Source organism: Zea mays, chromosome 1 (assembly GCF_902167145.1).
Source record: "Zea mays cultivar B73 chromosome 1, Zm-B73-REFERENCE-NAM-5.0, whole genome shotgun sequence".
Lineage (NCBI taxonomy): Eukaryota > Viridiplantae > Streptophyta > Magnoliopsida > Poales > Poaceae > Zea > Zea mays.
Genome location: NC_050096.1, coordinates 256,470,187 through 256,488,633, shown reverse-complemented (window position 1 = coordinate 256,488,633; position 18,447 = coordinate 256,470,187). Strand labels below are relative to the sequence as shown.

At 50.9% G+C, this 18,447-nt stretch overlaps 2 protein-coding genes across 5 annotated transcripts; one reads left to right on the top strand and one right to left on the bottom strand.

Annotated features, from left to right (window-relative positions):
- Positions 1–3,938: 3,938 nt before the first annotated feature.
- Positions 3,939–4,884, top strand: LOC100277525 (uncharacterized). The gene has a single exon (NM_001374012.1). The coding sequence runs from the start codon at positions 4,049–4,051 to the stop codon at positions 4,709–4,711; it is 663 nt and encodes a 220-aa protein (NP_001360941.1). The 5' UTR covers positions 3,939–4,048; the 3' UTR covers positions 4,712–4,884.
- Positions 4,885–13,156: 8,272 nt separating this feature from the next.
- Positions 13,157–17,654, bottom strand: LOC100283565 (nuclear transcription factor Y subunit A-10). 4 transcript variants are annotated; one of them, NM_001156465.2, is made up of 6 exons: positions 17,289–17,455; positions 16,307–16,727; positions 14,819–14,937; positions 14,600–14,671; positions 14,109–14,252; positions 13,157–13,958 (listed from the first exon to the last, which is right to left on the bottom strand). In NM_001156465.2, exons 2-6 carry the CDS (start codon positions 16,566–16,568, stop codon positions 13,587–13,589), a joined length of 969 nt encoding a protein of 322 aa, NP_001149937.2. In that variant the 5' UTR covers positions 16,569–16,727; positions 17,289–17,455; the 3' UTR covers positions 13,157–13,586. The 4 variants fall into 4 exon arrangements, with proteins under 4 accessions (NP_001149937.2, NP_001389465.1, NP_001389466.1 ...); NM_001402536.1 differs by lacking the exon at positions 17,289–17,455 and adding an exon at positions 17,088–17,215; NM_001402537.1 differs by lacking the exon at positions 14,600–14,671.
- Positions 17,655–18,447: the final 793 nt, after the last annotated feature.

The window sequence follows — 18,447 nt, the reverse complement described above, 5'->3', positions numbered from 1 at the left end:
TGAAGCAACACCAAATGATATTAGCAAATAATGGTGCAAGAAAACTTAGAGCAAAGGAAAGCAAACAAATCACAAGCAATAAACACAATGGACACGGGTGATTTGTTTTACCGAGGTTCGGCCCTCGAAGGCCTAGTCCCCGTTGAGGAGTCCACTTAAGGACGGGTCTTTTTCAACCCTTTCCCTCTCTCCACCAATCACACAAGGATCGGCGAGCTCTTCTTCTTCTCAAGGATCACTCTCGATCCCACAAGGACCACCACACTCTTTGGTGTCTCTTGCTAGCTTTTACACGCCTCCAAAACTTTGGAGGAAGTTCGATGGGAGTCAATACTCCACGCACAAATGAACACAAAGATGTAGCACACACTATCTCTCAATGAATCTCACAAGGCGCTAGGACTAAACTCAATTGAGTAGCTCTCAAATGCTTGCTCTCTCTTTGTGGCACTTGTGTTGATTGTAGTGGACTAAATCTTGTGTATAGGATGGATCAATGAATATATGTGGTTGGAAGGGCTTGAGTATGTCAACTAGATGACTTGGAATGTTGCTTGGGCTCCCACACCTTGAAGTGGGCGGTTGGGGTGGTATTTATAGCCACCAACCAAAATCTAGCCGTTGGTGAAGGCTATCTGTCGCATGGTGCACCGGACAGTCCGGTGCGCCAGCCACGTCACCCGACCGTTAGGGTTCTGACCGTTGGAGCTCTGACTGCTGGGCCCGCTGGGATGTCCGGTGGCGCACCGGACATGCACTGTAGAGTGTCCGGTGCGCCAGCACGCGCGAGCCTGACTTCTGCGTGCTCTGGCGCGCATTTAATGCGCCTGTAGGTGACCGTTGGCGCCGAAGTAGACGTTGGTCCTCCGTTACACCGGACAGTCCGGTGTACACCAGACATGTCCGGTGAATTATAGCGAAGCAGCCGAAGCGAATTCCCGAGACTGGCGAGTTCAGAGCCGCGTCCTCTTGGAGCACCAGACACTGTCCGGTGTACACCGGACAGTCCGGTGAATTATAGCGCGCCGGCTCCGAGAATTCCCGAAGGTGAAGAGTTTGAAGTCGGTCTTCCCTGGTGCACCGGACACTGTCCGGTGGTGCACCGGACAGACCGGTGCACCAGACCAGGGTGCCTTCGGTTGGCCCTTGCTCCTTTGTTTGAACCCTTTCTCTTGGTCTTTTTATTGGCTTATGGTGAACCTTTGTACCTGTAGAACTTATAAACTTGGGCAAACTAGTTAGTCCAATTATTTGTGTTGGGCAATTCAACCACCAAAATTAGTATAAAAAATAGGTGTAAGCCTAATTCCCTTTCACCACCTTTCATGGGGGGAACACTTCACCATGCATGTGTCATTTGCCACTTTAATGGGGGAACACTTCACCATGCATGTGTCACCTCCACCTTTCATGGGGGGAACACTTCACCATGACACATCACCATAGTTCTAGAGAGGTCCAAAAATATCTAGGCTTCGTGACTTACCATGATTAGTGTAGGGAATTCTAGAAGGCTATGTACATCATGGTTATCCATGGTTGTTCCTAGAAAGTTGTCTTGCTTATGATTAAGGTTTATCATGAATATTGTAGAAGCTTCTAGAAACTTGGTTATGCTTATTATATGACAATTGTTTAAGCGAGGTTTTCCTTGCATATTTTCAATGGGCAAATGATGGCCATGGAAAAAGCTGCTATAATTGATGCTAAGGTCATAACTTTTATAGTTTAAGAATGACTTCAGGGGAGGAAGAGGTCGAAGATCATGGCATGCTCACCTATGGCTCAAATCGACGGTGAGAGCTTGTCCTCTGGTTTGAAGAGTAAGGCACGCGTTGTTCGTATGTGAGGGTGACAATGAGATGGTGGCTGGACTGTGAGGTTCCGCGGCAAGGGCATCGGTATTTATATGCGGAGGAACGATAGTTTATAATGGAGGGAGTCTCGACCGGCGTACTATGATTGGTGATGTTGCCACAGTGCAGTCGCAACATCCCGAGGTTGGCAGGGTAACTTGGCTCATGGTGGGGCATTCATTTAGTTGTGATTGCGACAAGTGACTGACGTGTGTTCAGGCGGGTGCACGAGGTCTTGTCGGAGTGACTTTCTGCACTGAGGTATCACTTCAAGGTCTACAACCAGGCCCCTTTAATATAGCAGTTTGGCGTGCATGACAAGGCTGTCTCAGGGCAGAGGGTGTAGGTGGGGCTTGTCAGGACGCACAAATGCCAAGGCAGCTAGAGGCAGGCTTACGATTTATTTACGCATGTGTTTTGCCACAGGTGGTTGTGGGCTCCCTCTGTCTATTGTGGGCGGGCATTAGACGTTTTCAAGAATTTACCACGGTGAAAGGCAAGCTTAGCCTATAATTTAGAAGAATATCGAGAAATAACCCATAGAGGCATTGGTTTGCATAGTTTGGATTAGGATATCATAGCTATCAATAATTCTGAACAAGTTTTATTCCATAGCTGAAAATTGGGATGTTACAACAATATGGGGATAGAAAAGGTGAATATGGGGTTAAAATTAGTAGAAACCATTGCTTCAATAACAAAATATAATGATGTATCTTATCGATGAAGAATCTCTGATGGAGTACGATCTTTGATGGACTTTTGTCACACCATCATAGAAGTTGCAATGAACGAACGCCTAGATCGATGAATCATATCTGAAGCGTGTACTATTGTAACTATATTATCCCCAAAGTTCTATAGAAATACATGTTACTTGCTTTGCACAACTATGTATAAATTGTGGTGTAAGATAGAAAATGATAGCACCTCACCCTGATCCATTCTCGTTATTCCAGATGAACAATGAGACATATATCTTGAAGAATATGCTTGAGTTATGAGTGATAACGACTTTAACATATGTCATCGTCAGGGGGAGCGAATGCTTATATTGATCACAATCGTGGGACACTAAATGCCATATTCTATACCTTAAAGGCATCAATTTGATGACCAATATGTAAACCTTTATGAAAGTTTCTATCAAATATGTAGATTCAGCCGACCGAACACCACTAGTCAAATTGGCTTATTTATGTTGATACGTGCACTTACCTCGTATATCCTAGAAGTGAGTAGAGGTGAAGTTTATGATATAATCCCTGTAACAGTATGCAATCTGTTTGCTAAATCTCTATGTGCATAATTGTGTATACTTCTAGAAGAAGGTATTTTGCCATACTGAGAGAGTTTTGCAAGGATCAGGGGAGCACATTTCTAAAGTTAGCCATTGTAGAAGATTCGATAGAATCTAGATCACAGAGGATCGAAATCTATCCCGATGATAGGTGTTGTACTCTTTTGTTTTCCTGGAGTTTCTTACATGAGGTTTTTTAACGAGGCAACAAAGTGCAAATGCAATATGTGTCACCATGCGCTCTTTCTCCATATTTTTCCTCTGGGTTTTTGAGAGTTTTAACGAGGCATGTGTTGGTCGCGGTATTCGTTCAAGGGGGAGTGTTAAGAAACTCTAATTAGGGTTATGTGGGCAAATACCGAATTATCTCTGAGAGGTCTCACATCTTTATATAAGGAATCTGCAAACACCCGCATAATACACAGAGGAGAAAGAGGCCAGAGGCCTAACCCTACATCCTGTGTCTCATGTGCTCTCTATCGTGCTTTTGGGTAGAGAGACATATCTTTTACATGTTTTCGCGTCTAATCTACTGACGAAAGGGGTGAGAGCGGATCTAATAATCTATGATAAAGGGGTGAGAGCGGATCTAATAATCTATGATAACGAAAACGTAGTTCTCTACACAAACCAATTTAACCAAACACAGGCACAGAATGAACCAATCGCCCCTTAACATTTCCATTCCATGAGAACGTAATGACCTTTACAAAATGGATATGGGCTAGGCTGGCCTGGGCTTTGTTTCTTCAATAGATGGGGTATTGTACACGTTTAGGCCCACCCCTATCGACGGACTCATTAGTCGTTACAGATCATAACTAGCTTTTGTTCGTCGCCCTATCACAGTCTCGCAGCCGCCGCGATCTGCTAGCCCCCGAACCCTAGCTCAATGGGAACCGCCGCTTCTCCTTCTCCCTCGCTTTCCCTAGACACAGCCGCCTCCCGTCCTGATCCTCCTTCCCCGGAGGCCACCGCTACACCAGCCAAAGAAGATCACCAGCACTCCGCCTCCGACGCCGCGACCGCCGCAGCTGGCGGCGGCGCAGACGATGCGGCGGCGGCTCCTTCTGTTGGAGGCGGCGCGGAAGAGGCCGCTGAGACGGTGGTCATCGATGCCTCCGCGGTGGCCAGCGGAGCAGGGGAGGGGGAGGAGGAGGAGGAGGAGCAAGGGGAGTGCGGGTTCTGTCTCTTCATGAAGGGCGGCGGCTGCAAGGACGAGTTCGTCGCGTGGGAGAAGTGCGTGGAGGAGACGGATGCCGCGGATGCCAGCATTGACGTCGTGGAGCGGTGCCAAGACGTCACGGCCGCGCTGCGGAAGTGCATGGACGCGCACGCCGCCTACTACGAGCCTATCCTCCGGGCCGAGCGCGCCATGGCTGCGGACCTCGAGGCCTTTCAGGCCCAAGAAGCCGCCTCCGACTCCGCGGCGTCGGAGGAAGGCCAGAAGGAGGCGGCGGCGGCCGAGGCAGCGCCGCGTCCGTCAGACTTAGGCCAGAATAAGCAGGTGGCTGAGGCGGCAGTTGCGGAGGAGAGCAGAGATCCTGCAGCCTGATTGGGCGAAAAAAGGCAGCGGCGTCTTCAATTTTTTGTGAGGGATTTGAGGATATGAATTCCGTTTGTACCTTAGGAGAGCATCAATTAACATTTTGTGAAGGGGATAGATTTCTGTCCTTTTCTCTTTACATGAAACATGTGATTCTATTGATTGAAAACCAAAATTGTCCACTTTTGCCAGATGACTTTGAACTCTAGCTAATCTACATACATCGAATGCCCTAAATTACATCGACGCTGAAACTAATCTTCTGCTAAAGGTTTTCAAGTCGATAAGTCGAGTCGACAAGGTACCGATTTGGTCGATAAGTTGAGTCGACAAGGTACCGACTTGGTAACTAGTCGATAAGTCAGTTGACTAGTCGTCGACTTGCTAATATAGTGGTTATTTTTCCTATATAATGGCTTCATATAGACAATATAGCATTTACATATGAAGAAAGAGCATGTTTTACCTCATTTGAAGTCTGAAATTGAACGAAACTGAAATAAACAGCAAGTCTTACCTCATTTGAAGTAGGGCGGGTCAAAAAACCTGTAACCCGAAACCCGAATTTTGTTCGGGAATTTCGGGTAGCAACTTGCAAAACCCGATTTTATTTTGGGTAATTCGGGTATCACAATCGGGTACCCGAATTACCCGAACTTTCATGTGCCATGTACTCATGTCATGCTTAATTATTAATTTGTACATTTATAATTATGTGTAAGTGTGCATAACTTGTGATTATAGATTGCTTGTGTTTTATATGTACATGTATATCATTATTCAAACTATATTTTTATTCTAATTTAATAGGGTGTATGTGTTTTTATGAAGCCAACACAATAGTTCGGGTAGTTCGGGAATACCCGAACCCTGTGTTTTCAAGTCGTCTGACTAATCGCGATTAGTCGCGATTAGTCGGGCTAGTCGGTTAGCAGAGCTCGATTAGACAGCCGACTCGACTAGAGTACCTAATCGCCATGGTCGTCCGACTAGTCGACGATTAGGGCCGATTAGTCGCTCGATTAGCCAGTTCTGGGCGACTAGATTTAGGACCTAGATTTTTTGATTTCCTGGCTTCGTGGGCTTTTTTGGCGGGCGGCCCGACTACTGGCAGTTGAAACGCCAGCCACCTCTACTGAAGATGGAACACCGAACGCAAGCCACCACTTCTGTCTTCTCTTTATTTCCCTAATTCCCTACCTGCTCGGCGGCTCTTCTTGAGTTCTTGTTCTGGAATCCAGGCTTCCAAAGTCCACTCTAGATTTCCAAGTTCCAGCACGCGTGAATCCAATCCCGAGTTCCAGCACGTGCGAATCCAGTTCTTCCAACTTCCAGTTCCGGACTTCACCGACGGACTCCAGAAATCCAGATTTTTTCGTTGGCATGAGTTCATCTTCTGGAGGTATTCTTTTGTGTAGTTCTGTTCTTCAATCTTCATCCTTCATCCTTCAATCATTCATCCTTGTATGTGTTGTGTCATTCTGTAATCTGGACTGGACTTCTGAATATTTATTCTTGTACTTCATAATATAGTATATGAAGTTCATATATACTATATAGTTATATAATTATTTATTATATAGTATAATAGTATATATTATATAGTATATACATAGGTCCTGGTCTCCTGGATGAACAGGACGACCAGTAAACGACCAGGTCGACCAGAGCTCGATTAGTCGGACCTAGTCGACGACTAATCGAGATTAGTCGCTGGTCGGTCCCCCAGTTCGACTAGCTGGTCGAGCGACCAGAAAACATAGCCCGAACCCGAAATTCTGTGTACCCGAATTTTCGGGTATTGTAAAACTCGTTGTAATTTCGGGTATCGATTCTTAAAACCCGAAATTTAAAATACCCGAAATACCCGACCCGAAATTTTCGGGTAACCCGAACAACCACCCCTAATTTGAAGTCTCAAACTGAACCAAATCAGCCACATAAGTGATAAGTAATAACAACCATATAGTTCAAATTGAAAAACAAATAGGAATAAAATATAGTTCAAACTTAAAAAAAATAAGCTACATTAGATAGCTAAGCTGCTGCTGCTAGATAGATACTAGATAGCAGATATCCTAAATATCTCCCAAATCAAAATCATCCATTGCATTTTCTCCCAAATCAAGAAAATATGTTGTGTAATAGGCCTTTGGGCTGTTTGGACTGAACTGGGGCACAAGTCGCCTGACTTGCCAGACCAAGTCGACGACTAGTCGACTGAGAATTTCCAGTCGTTGACAAGTCGTACGACTTGCCAGAAAAGTCGAGCCGGCTCCCTAAGTCGAGCTTCCAAGACCGACTGGATGACTAGTCGCTGACTAGTCGACGACTAGTCGACTGAGAATTTTCAGTCGTTGACAAGTCGTACGACTTGCCAGAAAAGTCGAGCCGGCTCCACAAGTCGAGCTTCTAGGACCGACTGGACGACTAGTCGCTGACTAGTCGACGACTAGTTGACGACTTAAAATAGGGCTTCTGCTTATATCGAAGTGCAACGATGGCTAGCGGCAGTGGTGAGTGATATTTGCCAATCGCTCCATCCAATTGCTATTCATTTGGTCTTGTCCGATCATCGTGACGACAAAACTCACCTTGTTTTTTGTGAGCATGAGAGCAAACCTTGTTTGAATTAGCTGTGCCTCTGAAACTTTCAGTTGTACTTATTGTCTAATGTTCTTGGGTTTATTGCCACACCTGTTTTCCTTTGGCAACTTCACCTGTTCTATGGTCAGATTTGACTTTTTGAGCCCCGGGGCAAAGCTTGTTTGGACTATATAACTGTCTACAACGTTCCTGCGGGTGGTTCAGGTTGTTGGCATGTTTTAATCGAATGTTTTCATTTTATGATTTTTCATGGACTTTGGAATGTGACGTTCACGTACTGGAAAGACCATGTTAGGTTCGGTCTAGATCGAAGGTGATTGAGTTGAATTAAATCTCTACGCAATCGACAAGCCCTATGTCATGTACGGCCGCACTTACAGGCGTCGTCGTGACGCCAGGAGGGCTGCAGATCGCGCAGCCAAGGCAGGCGCCACAATCAGTGGCTAAGTTTAGAAAGATAAGGATTAGTTTCTCTCTTGCATGCCTTAATAATAGGAGGGATTGGTTAAGATTAGTTTCCTTTTCATATGCCTTAATAATAGGAGAGATTGGTTAAGATTAGTTTCCTTTTCATATGCCTTAATCATAGGAAAGGTTGGTTGAACCAGAGACTATATATATGCCGTGTAATAGGCTGGGAAATAATCAAGCAAGATCAATTATCTAAAACTGCTCTTCTCCCTTGCCTCTCTCAAGCCACCGGTGAGGAATCCCTCACGGTGAAGGTCTGGAGCGCGACTACGAACTGCGTAGCCGCGGTCCAGCGACGTTGGGCGTCGAGGCGCTTGACAACCTGGTATCAGAGCCACGTCGATCCTCACCCACCCGCTCTTGCCCTCCACCATCCCCTTCCACGCCCACTGCCTCCACCGACCACTCCATCACCATGGCTGAGCCCACCATCAAGGACCTCATGGAGCTGATGCAGTCTTTCCAAACCGAGTTGGCTACCGTGAAAGCCACCATGAAGGACAAGTCGTCCTCGTCGTCCACCGACGGCGGCGGCGAGCGCGAGGATCCCCCCCGTGTGGATCGGCCCCCCAGGTTCCAGAAGCTCGACTTTCCCCGGTTCGATGGCACCACCGACCCGATGCTCTTCATCAACAAATGTGAATCCTATTTTCGCCAACAGCGCACCATGGCGGAGGAACGCGTGTGGATGGCCTCTTATAATCTGGAGGACGTCGCGCAGCTGTGGTTCATCCAGCTGCAGGACGACGAGGGCACACCATCCTGGGGGCGGTTCAAGGACCTCCTCAATCTTCGCTTCGGGCCACCACTCCGCTCAGCGCCCCTGTTCGAGTTGGCGGAGTGTCGCCGCACCGGGACCGTGGAGGAATACTCCAACCGGTTCCAGGCCCTGCTGCCGCGCGCGGGTCGCCTCACGGAGGGCCAGCGTGTCCAACTCTACACAGGCGGTCTCCTTCCCCCATTGAGCCACGTCGTTCGCATCCACAACCCGGAGACACTTGATGGGGCCATGAGTCTCGCCCGTCAGGCCGAGCAGCTGGAGTTGGCACGGGCACCGCCACCGGCCGCCAGGGGAGCCCCTCGCGCCCTTCCCCCAGCGTCGGCGCCCAAAGCAGCCGCTGCTCGCCCTCCCTGCACCACCCGCGGGCGCGCCCCAGCCACGACCAAAGGGTCCGCCCTTGAAGCGGCTGTCACCGGAGGAACAGGCGGAACGACGCCGCCTCGGCCTCTGCTTCAACTGCAATGAGCCGTACAACCGCGGCCACAACCGTGTCTGCCGCCGCATCTTCTACCTCCATGGCGTCGAGCTCACGACCGCTGCCGAGGAACTCGCAGGGGACGACCCGCAGGACGACGCCCCTGTCTTCTCCCTTAGGGCAGTCACTGGCATGCCCATCTGCAATTCCATGCAGGTGCGGGCCACCCTAGGCGCCACCACCCTCCTCGCGCTCCTGGACACCGGCTCCACACATAACTTCATTGGGGAGGATGCCGCCCGCCGCACCGGCCTGCCGATCCAGCCGCGGCCGCACCTCACGGCCACTGTGGCCAACGGTGAACGCGTCACCTGCCCAGGAGTCATTCGCCGCGCCCAGGTCATCATCGAGGGTGAGCCATTCTTCATCGACCTCTTCGTCATGCCGCTCGCAGGGTACGACCTCGTCCTGGGGACTCAATGGATGGTCACCCTTGGTCGCATGGTGTGGGACTTCGTCGACCGCTCCGTCTCCTTCCTGCACCAAGGCCGCCAGGTCTCCTGGTCGGACGTCGCCGACCGTCAGCATCCCCTGCTCGCCGCTACCACGACACCGAGCGCCCTCCTTGAGGAGCTCTTGCACTCCTTCGACGGGGTGTTTGCTGAGCCGGCAGGTCTGCCCCCACAGCGAGCTCGGGACCACGCCATCGTCCTCAAGCCAGGCTCTACACCTGTGGCGGTCCGGCCGTACCGCTACCCGGTGGCGCACAAGGATGAGTTGGAGCGGCAATGCGCCGCCATGTTGACCCAAGGCATCGTACGCCGCAGCGACTCGGCGTTCTCCTCACCGGTTCTGCTGGTCAAGAAGCACGACGGGGCTTGGCGGTTTTGCGTGGACTACCGCGCCCTTAATGCCCTCACCATCAAAGATGCCTTCCCCATCCCCATCGTCGACGAGCTCCTTGATGAGCTGCATGGTGCGCAGTTCTTCACGAAGCTGGACCTTCGCTCCGGTTATCACCAAGTCCGGATGCGGCCGGCTGACGTGCACAAGACGGCGTTCCGCACCCACGACGGCTTCTACGAGTTCCTGGTGATGCCGTTCGGATTATGCAACGCACCGAACTCGGCCAAGGTGCAGGCCATTCACGACTGGCCGACACCTCGGTCGGCGCGCGCGATGCGTGGGTTTTTGGGCCTCGCTGGGTACTACCGCAAGTTCGTCCATGACTACGGCAAGATTGCAGCACCCCTCACCGCGCTGATGAAGAAGGAGGGCTTCTCCTGGAGCGACGAGGCCCAGGCAGCCTTCCAGGACCTCAAGATGGCCGTGACCTCGGCTCCGGTTTTGGCGCTGCCGGATTTCACCAAGGCCTTCATCGTCGAGTGTGACGCATCCACACACGGCTTCGGGGCGGTCTTACTGCAAGAACATCATCCGATCGCCTACTTCAGCAGGCCAGTCGCCCCCCGTCACCGCGCGCTGGCAGCTTATGAGCGGGAGCTCATCGGGCTGGTGCACGCCGTGCGACACTGGCGGCCGTACCTGTGGGGGCGCGCGTTCCTCGTCCGCACCGACCACTACAGCCTCAAGTTCCTCCTCGACCAGCGCCTTTCGACAATCCCGCAGCACCATTGGGTGGGCAAGCTCCTCGGCTTCGACTTCTCGGTGGAGTACAAGCCGGGCGCCACGAACACCGTCGCCGACGCGCTGTCTCGGCGCGACACCGACGCGGAAGGCTCGGTCTTGGTGCTGTCCGCGCCCCGCTTCGACTTCGTCGACCGTCTCCGTCAGGCTCAACTTCAGGATCCGGCCCTGGTCGCCATCCGGGATGAACTTGCGGCTGACACAAGGGGCGCACCATGGTCGCTGCTCGACGGCATGGTGGCATACGCAGACCGGCTGTACATCCCGCCGGACTCCCCGCTGCTGCTAGAAGTGGTGGCCGCTACGCACGACGACGGTCATGAAGGGGTGCAGCACACTCTCCATCGCCTCCGCCGCGATTTCTTCTTCCCCGCCATGCGCCGTGTGGTCCAAGACTTCGTCCTCGCCTGCGCTACGTGCCAGCGCAACAAGTCTGAGCACCTACACCCGGCGGGCCTGCTGCTGCCCCTGCCCGTTCCCCAGGCTGTGTGGTCCGACATCGGCTTGGATTTCATCGAGGCGCTGTCCCGCGTTGGGGGTAAATCAGTGATCCTCACCGTGGTCGACAGGTTCAGCAAATATTGTCATTTTCTTCCTCTGGCTCACCCCTACAGTGCTGAGTCTGTGGCCCAGGCATTCTTCGGCGAGATCGTTCGCCTCCATGGGATTCCTCAGTCCATGGTGTCGGACCGGGACTCCGTGTTCACCTCGGTGTTCTGGAAGGAGTTAATGCGCCTCACAGGCACCAAGCTGCACATGACGTCCGCCTTCCACCCGCAGTCCAATGGCCAGACGGAGGCGGCCAACAAAGTCATCGTCATGTACCTCCGGTGCTTCACTGGGGACCGGCCCCGTCAGTGGCTACGTTGGCTACCGTGGGCGGAGTACGTCTACAACACGGCGTACCAATCATCACTCAGGGACACTCCTTTCAAGGTGGTTTACGGCAGAGATCCTCCCTCCATCCGTTCTTATGAGCCTGGCGATACCCGGGTGGCGGCGGTAGCCAAGATAATGGCTGAACGCGAGGAGCTCCTAGCGGATGTTCACTATCGTCTGAAACAAGCCCAGGCCGTCCAGAAGAAGTTCTACGACCGCCTGCACCGACCGGTCTCCTATACCGTGGGCGACTGGGTGCTGCTGCGCCTGCGTCATCGGGCAGCCTCCTCCCTTCCCCACGCGCCCAAGGGCAAGCTGAAGTCGCGCTTCGTCGGGCCGTATCAAGTCACAGAGCTCATCAATCCGGTGGCAGTTCGCCTAGCGCTACCTCCGCGTGCCAAGTTGCACGATGTCTTCCACGTCGGCCTTCTCAAGAAGTTCGTCGGCGCCCCACCAGCTACACCACCTCCTCTTCCACCCACTCACAATGGGGCGGTGATCCCAGAACCGGAGCAGGCTGTTCGGTACAGGTTGGCCAGGGGTCTTCAGCAGGTGCTCATCCGCTGGAAAGGGCAGGCCACTACTGATGCTACATGGGAAGATGTCGCCGACTTCCGCGACAAATTTCCCCATTTTCAGCTCGAGGACGAGCTGATCGTCGAGGGGGGGAGAGATGTCATGTACGGCCGCACTTACAGGCGCCGTCGTGACGCCAGGAGGGCTGCAGATCGCGCAGCCAAGGCAGGCGCCACAATCAGTGGCTAAGTTTAGAAAGATAAGGATTAGTTTTCCTCTTGCATGCCTTAATAATAGGAGGGATTGGTTAAGATTAGTTTCCTTTTCATATGCCTTAATAATAGGAGAGATTGGTTAAGATTAGTTTCCTTTTCATATGCCTTAATCATAGGAAAGGTTGGTTGAACCAGAGGCTATATATATGCCGTGTAATAGGCTGGGAAATAATCAAGCAAGATCAATTATCCAAAACTGCTCTTCTCCCTTGCCTCTCTCAAGCCACCGGTGAGGAATCCCTCACGGTGAAGGTCTGGAGCGCGACTACGAACTGCGTAGCCGCGGTCCAGCGACGTTGGGCGTCGAGGCGCTTGACACCCTAGTAGTGATCCCTAACATTACAACGACGACGATCAAGATAACTGACCCCTAACATTAGCAATCGTCCATGTGAATTGGAGGTGATTGAGTGGATTTGAATCACTGGCGAGTCAAAATCCTTCTAAGGGCTTGTTCGGTTAGCTCTCAATCTATGTGGATTGAGTGAGATTGGGTGGGTTTAAATCCCAAGTAAGTCAAACTTTTTCTCAATTTTTTCCAATACCATCCAATCCATATGTAATAGGAATAATCGAACAAGGCCTAATCGATTTGAATCTCATCCAACCCCTGTCGGAAATAACCGAACATTGACTCCCAAGAACTGTAGCAACTCTGAAGTTTTTGACAGTTCATAAAATTCAGAGATGCGCCAACCAAGACAGCGCATGATTGACACTGCCACACTGGTGGAGCAGTATAGTAAACTCAGATAATCAGAACGAACACCTCGTCACCAGAGCACAGATGATGCTACCTTAAAATACAAGCCATGCGTCAACTGCAACAACTGAATGCTGGCACCAAATTACAGGTTCAGAATGCAATAACTCAGCATCTTGATTCTTGAGTGACCAAGCACAAAGTTTCAGACCTCCAAGCAAGCTTCAAACATACCCATCTCCAAGAACCGGAGCAACTTTGAAGTCTGACGCCTCAATTATTCAGACACTGTGACAACAGAGAATCCATACCGAGACAGACAATGATAGTCCGAAGCAGTGGTTTGGGTACACTATTATGTTACAGCAAATGCATGTGGGGGAGGCACACCACATCATCACACACACAGGAGGACCCCTGTAACCCAAGCACTGTTCAGGGAACAGGGGGTACTGGCCTACTGGGTAGGTAGATGATGTGGATGAGGTTGCACCCCAATGCGGAACAGCCAAGAATGATTTGCCTACAGACGACCAGCCATCGGCGAGAAGGCCGTTCGTCTGAGTAGCCATCCCCTCCTCCTCGTCGGTTCACGCCTTGAGGAGCTCGCAGCAGCCGTCGCTGGCTGCCCACTTGAAGGAGGAGGAGATGCGGGTGGGGGGACCACCGTGGTCGCCGTCCTCCATGATGGGTGGCAGCGGGGTGAAGAAGTGCGGCGCCCGAAGGTGCTGCTCCAAGCCGCCGCTGTACATGTTTGACACGTCGGAGCCAGACAGGCTGGCGACGCTACTCTGGAAGCTAGGGGGCATGGCGAGGCGCGACGGTGCCGCTGCAGCCGTCTTGCTGCCCCCGTTCGAAGCAACGCCCGTGCCACGCCCTTCTTTCTTCGTGTTGACGAAGCGCCCGCCGGTGCCTCTTACCCGACGCATCGCGTGGAGGTGGCGCGACTCGTGGAGATAGGGCTGCGGCATGAACAGCACAGCGACCACTGGTCACAGGTCAAAATGGTGACAGTAAAGTTTGCGATCGAGCACATCGCAAATGGGTGCCATGAAAGTAGGGAAAAGTTAAGCCGCCGGTCACCCAGAGGTACAAGAAGAGAGTCTCCTCACCTTTCTGCCTTTGGCGAGCCTGTTCTCGCTCTCCGCCTTGGCGCGAGCACGGCGACGGCGGAGGATGCCTTCGTACTGCTTCGGATTCACATAGATGGGTGCATCAGCTGTCGCATTTAGTGGCAACAGCATTCTCCCACCAGACTACGTTACATGTGGGGAAGAAAAAACAAAAGGCCATTAGAGTTCTGGCGTTTATTAGAAATTTCAGCGATGCTGTCAGTATCATGCTTCATAACCTGTACTTGCTCTTTTATTCAATGAAGCTATATAATAATAGTATAAGGTAAAGTTCGAGCATATATATTAATCAGGTGATCTTTGTGTTTACATGCATGATTGTAGCAAGAATACATGTGATCTGAGTATTTTGGTGCGAAAAAAATCTTGGTGCAAAAGCTTGCTAGGAAATAGTACTATGTTCACGCAAATACTTAAGGACACGGTGCAACAAAGTAGAACACTGTTTTCTGAAAACAAACAGACCATACCATCGATCTCATTCCATAAGCCGCAAGCATGCCATAGCACTGGTCAGCACAAGGATAATTGGAAGGGGCCAGCTGGAAAGAAACTTGGTCAAGTATTTTTTTTTATTTCCTTTTGCAAAGAAATCAGTTGGCAGATCAACACCGAAGGGATTCAAAGAAATGATTTTGAAACTGTAATAATTTCAGAATAGAAGGTATAAAAGGATAAGCTTATATTACCATAGATTGACCAAGACCAATCTCGAAACGGCCATTGTATTCTGGGAACGGTGACTGAAGAGCAATAGTGGTAGAGTTCTTTGGGGTTTTCTCTCCTTTACCACCCGACTCCAAATTCCCTGGACATCACAAGATCAGAAAAACCGTTAGAGGTCTTCCATTTTCAGAAAACTAGGCAGTGTAGAGATTCTTCATGAGCGATTGGGAATCCTCTCAATCACAGCAAAACTGAAATATTATCAACTCCCATCATAGATAGCATGAGTTGCATTTTTTAAGACGTCGAAGAGTACCTCCGAACTCTGAAAAGCTGAAGAAGTACCATTTCTTTTGACTCCTACTTTTCAAGTCCGGTGGCCAGTCACCCTAACCTTAAAACTTGGCATTCATGCAGTGTACTTTTCCGGTTTTCCCAATCACTAGAACATCACATATATTCCAAATGACGCAGATCAAGAAACCACAACTGATTTAGAACTGGGCCCTATGATAGACTATTAGACAAAAAAAGATAAAATATTATGTTTTAATAAAATGCTGACACATCCTAGTTTCTAGTTTTAGTTTTAAAAAGCTAGTAGATGGCAAGCTAGAAATTATATAATGGACTCATGTGGTTGGATTGGAAAGACATGCATTTACTTATGGAATCTGAAGGGGCTACTGAATTTCACCATGAGCCTTCATATAATGAACTCCTGTGGTTGGATTAGAAAGAGATAACCATCTCCAAGACTGCCCACAGTTAAGCCTGTAGCCATCAGCAGTCTTCATATTTATGTGCATTTTCTTTGTATTTAGAATAGTGTGTGGTTTCTTCTCGCTCATCAGAAGAAAAGTGTGTTGCGGCAGTGAGAGTGACAGCAGCAGGCGATCGTAATGGAGGCGCCAATAATAGAACAGCCGGCAGCGGTGGCATCAAAAGTAGAGGAGAGGCAGCACTGGGGAGGAGAATGGTACTACGGAGCATGGGCCCAGAACGACGGACATATCCAACTAATTGCACCCTCTGGCATGACAGGCGACATCCCCATGTATATAGCTAGCATTGTCTTTGTTTATGCAAACAGGTACATCTACTCCGTGCCAGCTTCTTGCGTCGACACAAGCTTTAGATTAAAATTCATCTAGATGTTTGTTATGCATACGCAACAGAGAGAAGATAGCATGCTATTCTGCCGTCGTGACCTAAAAAAAAAACAGTGCCTGCAGTTCTTGGAGGGGGGAGAAACAGAATAGAAAGAAAAATACCCATCAAGTTCTACTTCTACAGCAGCAGGGCTGCATTGATTCCTGGAGCTTATTCTCCGAGTCCAGACCACCGCAACTCTTGCAATCAGGCGAATATTCGTTGGCATAGTGGTAGCATGCACAGATCCAACATGAGCGTGCTAAATACTCGCATTCAACCATTTCTAGTAATCCATAACTTGACAAACAGCAGCAGCAGCAGAAGAAGAAGAAGAAGAAAAATAAACAAGGAGTCACCTTGAAAGACAGAGAATTTGAGGACCTCAGGTGTCCCTGTCTTGGGCGGCGCTGGATCCGGCGTGCCCTGAACCCCCGGCACGACCTGGAACTGGGCGTCCCGGCGCGTCTCCTCCGGTGACGGGGGCGCCGGCTCGCCGAACAGCAGCTGGGGCCCCGCCCACCATGGCAGCGGGCCTGCTCCACCATGGGAGGCAGCCTGGCTCCCGGCACCGGCGGCGGCCACCTGGCCAAACCCCTCGTGGCCCTTGAAGCTCATCATGGCGGAGCGGAGGCCCGCTCCGATCCGCTTGCCTCGTCGAGTAGGAGACTGAAGCTGAAGCCTGCCTCACCCGACGCGACGGCTGCAGCAGGCTTGGCTCCGGAGCTCTTTGCGGGATCCTTGGCCTGATGGAACACCAAAGAATCCAGCAGCAGCAGCCTGCGGGCGAATGATTCGTTAAGAGACGGGCGGGTTAGAGAGCTTGATGTGGAAATGCTATTATTAAAATGATCGCTACTTTGCTAGGCGAGGTGGTGGGAACAGACAAGGAAATCATGCAGGGGACATATATAGACACAGGTTGGAGAATCCGCAAGAGCGGAATCTCAAAGGGCGCAAGGAAACAAGGGCTGAAGAACATGAACCGGATGGGGGAAAGAAAAACAGGCGCCGGGTATGCTTGCTACAGAACATGCAGCGTGAAACCAAGCAAAGAGAGGAGAGTGGCGACCCAAGAAAACAGAACCAAGGAAGAAGAAGAAAGGGAAGCAAAAATGATTGGGTAGGAAGAGCAAGTACCAAGGGAAATCAGTGCCCGGCTCTGGGGGAGGAGGAAGAGAAGCGCGCCGAGATCAGCATGGGAAGTAGGGAGGGGAGGGGTCGCTCTCGCTGGCGAGCAAGATCGGTCGTCGTGGTAACTGACGCTGATCGAGCCCCAGACGGTGCAGGGAAAGGGCGAAAAGATTTGAAGCGGGGGCCGGGGAAAGGTAGCGGCGGTACCTGAGCTGAGCTGAGCTTGTGTGCGTGCGTCGGTCCAAGGATTCAGGACAAACCGAGGAGGCAGGCGATGGACCAGCACACGAGCGGAGAGAGAGGACTGCTAGAGGAGGAGGGGTGGCGCTGGCGCGGCCAGGCAGCGAACGAGGACATAGGTAGCGAGGAGAGGGAGCAAATGGTAGTGTGGGCACGCACAGCTACAGAGTACAGACTACAAGGCGCAAGCTAAGCTTTGAAAAGTCTCTCGTCTCCCGTCTGATCTCTCTCTCTCTCTCCCCTACCCCTACCATTGCATCCCAGTTTAAGAAAAAAAAAGAGTAAAAAGATGGAGGTCGCCACTAGCACTGCTTGGGTGCAATGCAAGATAAGATACTCTGCGCGCGCCCTCTTTCTATTTCTGAAGTCGCCATGGCGGCTCCTTGCTTGTTTAGGGCAGCAAGTGGGGTACCATGCCCGCTGTCGTCGCCACTGTACTGTACAGGGTAAGATTTTTAGATTCCCAGGAAGACGGCACGGCGAGCCGGCCGGACGCAGCTCGCTTGCCAACAAATCGGTTGGTAGGTCGCGCGGGACGCCTACGGCCCTACGACCTGCCAACTGTTGCTTCTTCGCTCGCGGGAAGAAAGGGCAGGGGAGAGGAGGACTACACGCGGCAACGGTCACCGTCCCCCCCTGTACTACTAGCACCAGCAGCAGTTCGACGGGGGCGAGGTTGGCCGTTGCCGCTCTCCTGCTCGTGGTCCTGGTCCTCTCCCCGCTGGAACCATGGTTCATGTAGCTCGCGTTTTTATTTACCTCGCACACTCTGTGCCTTGTGTGCTTTATTACTGGTTTTTTTTTCTTCCTTTCTACATACAATGCGGCAACAGGTTTACATGACGCTACGAACCGATTGGCTGGTGCGTGTGCGCCGTAAATTGATATCATCGGTTGCTATACGATGAAGCATTGGTAGGCTATCTCTAACCGGGCAGCCAAAAGAATGTCTTTCGCACGATACTGTAGCGCAGTAATGTATAGCTATTTAATAGACCATGTATGCCTAAGAGGCCAAATGCATATGAGAAGCTCGATTATACTCCCTCCGTCTCAATATACTAGTCGTTAGGCCCTTATTTTTTTTATTCAAATTGATGACTATAAAGCTAGATACATATATTAA

Coding starts and splice junctions, on each gene's coding strand:
- LOC100277525 (NM_001374012.1), top strand. CDS start 4,049: ATGGGAACCGCCGCTTCTCCTTCTCCCTCGCTTTCCCTAGACACAGCC.
- LOC100283565 (NM_001156465.2), bottom strand. CDS start 16,568: ATGATGAGCTTCAAGGGCCACGAGGGGTTTGGCCAGGTGGCCGCCGCC. Junction 14,253..14,599: donor CTTATGGAATGAGATCGATG/GTATGGTCTGTT, acceptor CATGTAACGTAG/TCTGGTGGGAGAATGCTGTT. Junction 13,959..14,108: donor GGCTCGCCAAAGGCAGAAAG/GTGAGGAGACTC, acceptor TTCATGCCGCAG/CCCTATCTCCACGAGTCGCG.